At 64.3% G+C, this 3,548-nt stretch overlaps 1 protein-coding gene across 2 annotated transcripts; it reads right to left on the bottom strand.

Annotated features, from left to right (window-relative positions):
* Window positions 1-500: 500 nt before the first annotated feature.
* HES4 (hes family bHLH transcription factor 4) lies at window positions 501-2,287 on the bottom strand. Of its 2 annotated transcripts, none has more exons than XM_074924790.1 (4): window positions 2,057-2,287; window positions 1,869-1,964; window positions 1,660-1,747; window positions 501-1,526 (listed from the first exon to the last, which is right to left on the bottom strand). In XM_074924790.1, the coding sequence occupies exons 1-4, from the start codon at window positions 2,237-2,239 to the stop codon at window positions 931-933; spliced, it is 963 nt and encodes a 320-aa protein (XP_074780891.1). In that variant the 5' UTR covers window positions 2,240-2,287; the 3' UTR covers window positions 501-930. The 2 variants fall into 2 exon arrangements, with proteins under 2 accessions (XP_074780891.1, XP_074780892.1); XM_074924791.1 differs by having other exon boundaries at window positions 2,129-2,287.
* Between the last annotated feature and the right edge of the window lie 1,261 nt (window positions 2,288-3,548).

Here is a 3,548-nt window from a genome sequence, read left to right as displayed (position 1 = left end):
AGAGCCCGCTGCATACTCGATGAGACCCTTTATACCTTCTAATTACCCTCCTCACAATAGGGACAGACTCTCTTGCCTCTTTTGTAGGCGAGATAGTAACTTTTGCGCACACCACCCCCCCGCACGCAGTCCCTACGGCAAGGTGTAAAGGCGCGACGGCGGAGGAGCAGCAGCGTTATTTCAGGAGCACTCCGAGCAGGTAACAAACAGCACACGTTTCCTCAGGTTCCAAGTGCAGATTTTTAAGAATCTGTTTCTTCCGAGTGGAAACACGACACTTGCAAAGCTCTCAGGAGACGTTTAACCCTGCCAGACCGCTCCCCCAACACCATCACCTTCCCCCCTCCCACTATTTTTCACAGGAATCCCTTCCAACAGCCTCATTTAAGGCCATAAAGTTCACTCCTAGTTTTTGGAAAGGGGTTGCACACATAGGATGAGCTTGTCCCTGCCCATTCTCACCCAACAAAATGAAAGGAAGGGGGGGAAAAAAAAATAAATCTATTTCAAAGAGTTTATTTATTTAAACACCTGCAATTTTTTTTCTTTTCTTTTGGAAGTCTTCAACACAGGCACGCACACACACACAGACAAACGGGATACAAACAACTTTGGCATTATACTTTTGAATATTTGTTACAAAACTATTTCTCATTTATTTTTTTTTTTTTAAAAAAGTATCTCAAATAAAGGCATTTTAAAGGAGTAAAAATACAAGTCGAGATCCCAACCTCTGAAAATAATAAATAGCACGTTCATAGCGAGGTCCTTTTTTCCTTTCTGTTTAAATCTGCTTAAAAACCCCAAACATAACAGGGCTCCATACAACGGAGCCAACAGAAGAGTGTTTGTTGGTTTGTTTCTGTTGTTGTTGTGTGGTTGTTTTTTTTTCTGGGGTGGGGGGAAAAAAAAAAAATCATTTTAGGCAAGTCACCAAGGCCTCCACACCGATTCACTGCGCTCTGCGATGGGACTTCCCGCCTGGGACGCTGGAACAATGCTGCCCCCAAATGATGTCAACCCCTGCACCGGGGACGCCGACGGGGTGGCGGCCGCGTTCCCCGAGCCGCTGCCCGCGGACACCGGGACGTTGGCATTGGCATACAGGGGAATAACTGGTCCGGAGCTGGGAGGAAAGGCCGGGTTGGGGATGAGAAAAGCAAACTGGCCGTCGGTAGCTGGGACGAGCTGGAAACCCCCGTAGACTTTGGGGGACAGGGCTTCAGCGGGGTTCAGTTTGCAGGGCACGGGCACGGCGCCGGCTGCTGCGGGGGGCAGCTGGACGTGCAGAGGCTGCTGTGCCAGATGTGCGGGTTGACCGGACGGCGGAGGCGGCGGCGGTGGCGGCGGAGGGTAGTTCATGGCCACGATCTGACCCAGGCAAGCCGAGAGGTGACTGAGGAGGCGGGTACGCACGTCGGTGTTGACCCCTTCGCAGGTGGAGAGGAACCGCGTCACCTCGTTCATGCACTCGTTGAATCCAGCCCGGTACTTGCCGAGGACGGTGGGGTCGGCGCTGAGGGCAGCTGGAGGGCAGAGGGGGAGGCAGGTCAGGCATGGAAGAGCCCGGTCCCCAAGCTGCGGGGGGGGGTGGTGGTGGGGTGTCTCCTAGTTCCCAACCTGTGGGGGTTCCCCTGGTCCCCAACCCTCGATGCTTACCCGTCATCTGCGCCCGCTGCAGGTTTCGCAGGTGTTTGACGGTCATCTCCAGGATGTCCGCCTTCTCCAGTTTGGAGTGCCGGGAGCTCTGCGGGGGGGAGAACGGCACCGTCAGGGCTGCCCGTAGCCGGTCGGTCCCCTCCAGTCACCCCGCGAAAAAAAAAAAACAAACAACCAACCAACCAACCCCTGTCCCCCTCCTCACTTACATCCTTCTTCAGCGCATCCAGGATGAGCGTTTTCAGCTGCCCCAGGCTCTCATTGATCCGCGCCCGGCGCCGCTTCTCCATGATGGGCTTGGAGGACTGCGGAGAGCGGAGCCGGTGAGTGCCCCCGGCGGTCCCGGTGAGCCCCGGCCGTCCATCCCCCCACCCCGGCCCCCAACCCCGGCACCGACCTCAGCACGGCCGCGGGCTCGCCGCCATCCAGCGCCTCCGCTGTCGCTCCCCGATCGACACCCGCCATTTACCTTCCGGTGCTCGCTGGCGCTCCGCGGTTTGTCCGGCGTGTGGCTGGCGCTGGCCGGCGCCCCCGCGATGGGCGAGGCGGTCGGTTTCTCCATGCCCGTGTCGGCGGGCATGGCGGGGGTTTGAGGGGGGGAAAAAAATGAGAAGGAAAAAGAAGGGAGAAGGAAAAAAAAAAAAAAAAAAAAAAAAAAGGAGAGGAAGGGGGAAAAAAAAAAAAAAGGCGGGAGGGCGCGGGGCGCGTGCGGCGGGCGCGGGGCGCGTGCGGCGGCGGCAGCGGCGGGGCCGGCGGTACCGGCGGCCGGCGCCCCCCCGCCCTTTATACCCGGCGGCGGCTCCTCATTCGTGTGAAACCGCCGCCGCGGCCGTTCCCACACTCGCGGTGACCAATCACCGCCCGCCCCGCTCCCGGCGGACGCGCTTCCCGCCCGCTTATTGGCCGCCGCGCCACCCCGCCTGTCAGTCACGCGCGCCGCCCCGCCCACCACCCCGCCGCCGCCACGTGGGGGTGGCGGCGGGTGGGCGGGGCTGACACCCCCCCCCTCCCTTCCTCCTCCCTCCCCGCCGTCCCGGGGGGCACCGCCGCTCCCCCCCCCCGCCCCGGGGCGCGGTGCCGGTCCCTCCCTCCCGCTGCTGGCGACACGGTGCGCGGGGCGGTGGCGGCGGGGGGGGGCCGAGCCCCGGGGCGGGCGGCGGGCGCGGCACGCGAGGCCGCGGGGCGGAAGGATGGGGAACGGAGCGGGGGGGGGGGGGAAACAGCCCCCGCCGGCGGCGCCCATTGGCTGGCGGCCGCCCCCGCTGTCAATCAGGCGGCTGGCGGCGGGCGGCGGCGCTCGTGCCTCCGCCCCCGGGACGCGCGCACCCCCCGCACCCCCCCCGCGCTCCGCCGCCGGAGCACGTGCCAGCACGCCCCGCTCGGGGCGGCCATGGGAAAACCCCGCCCCGTCCGCCCCGAGACCGGGAGCGGGGGGGGACGCGGACACACACCCCGCAACGAGACACCCCCCCGCCGCCCGCCGCCCGCCCCGCCGGTCCCGGCCCCGCTCTCCGCTTCCGCGCGCGGCGGCGGGGACAGCCAGTGCCGGTCCTCGGGGGGGGATAAACCGGGGGTCCGGCGGCAGCCCCCGCGGCGGGGGGGGGGCTGGGTGGGAATTGGGGGGGCGGGGGGGGGGCCGACACCCCCCTCGGGGTAACCGGTCAGCAAAGGTCGGGACCCCCCGGGAGACCTCCCCCCCCCCGGCGGGTTTCCGTGGGGGTGCACTAAGAGGGGGCCCCCTCCGGCGACTCTGGAGTTGGAGTTGGGGGGCACACGCTGACCCCCCCCCCTCCGTGCCCCCCGCAAGGACAACCCCCCCATTTCTGCGCTGTTCGAGCTGGAAAGGCCGTTCTGCTCCGTCAGAGCGCGCGATGCCAGCGACGCGACGT

Source organism: Athene noctua, chromosome 22, assembly GCF_965140245.1.
Source record: "Athene noctua chromosome 22, bAthNoc1.hap1.1, whole genome shotgun sequence".
NCBI lineage: Eukaryota > Metazoa > Chordata > Aves > Strigiformes > Strigidae > Athene > Athene noctua.
The sequence above is the reverse complement of the archived record's forward strand: the minus strand, read 5'-3'. Positions and strand labels throughout refer to the sequence as shown.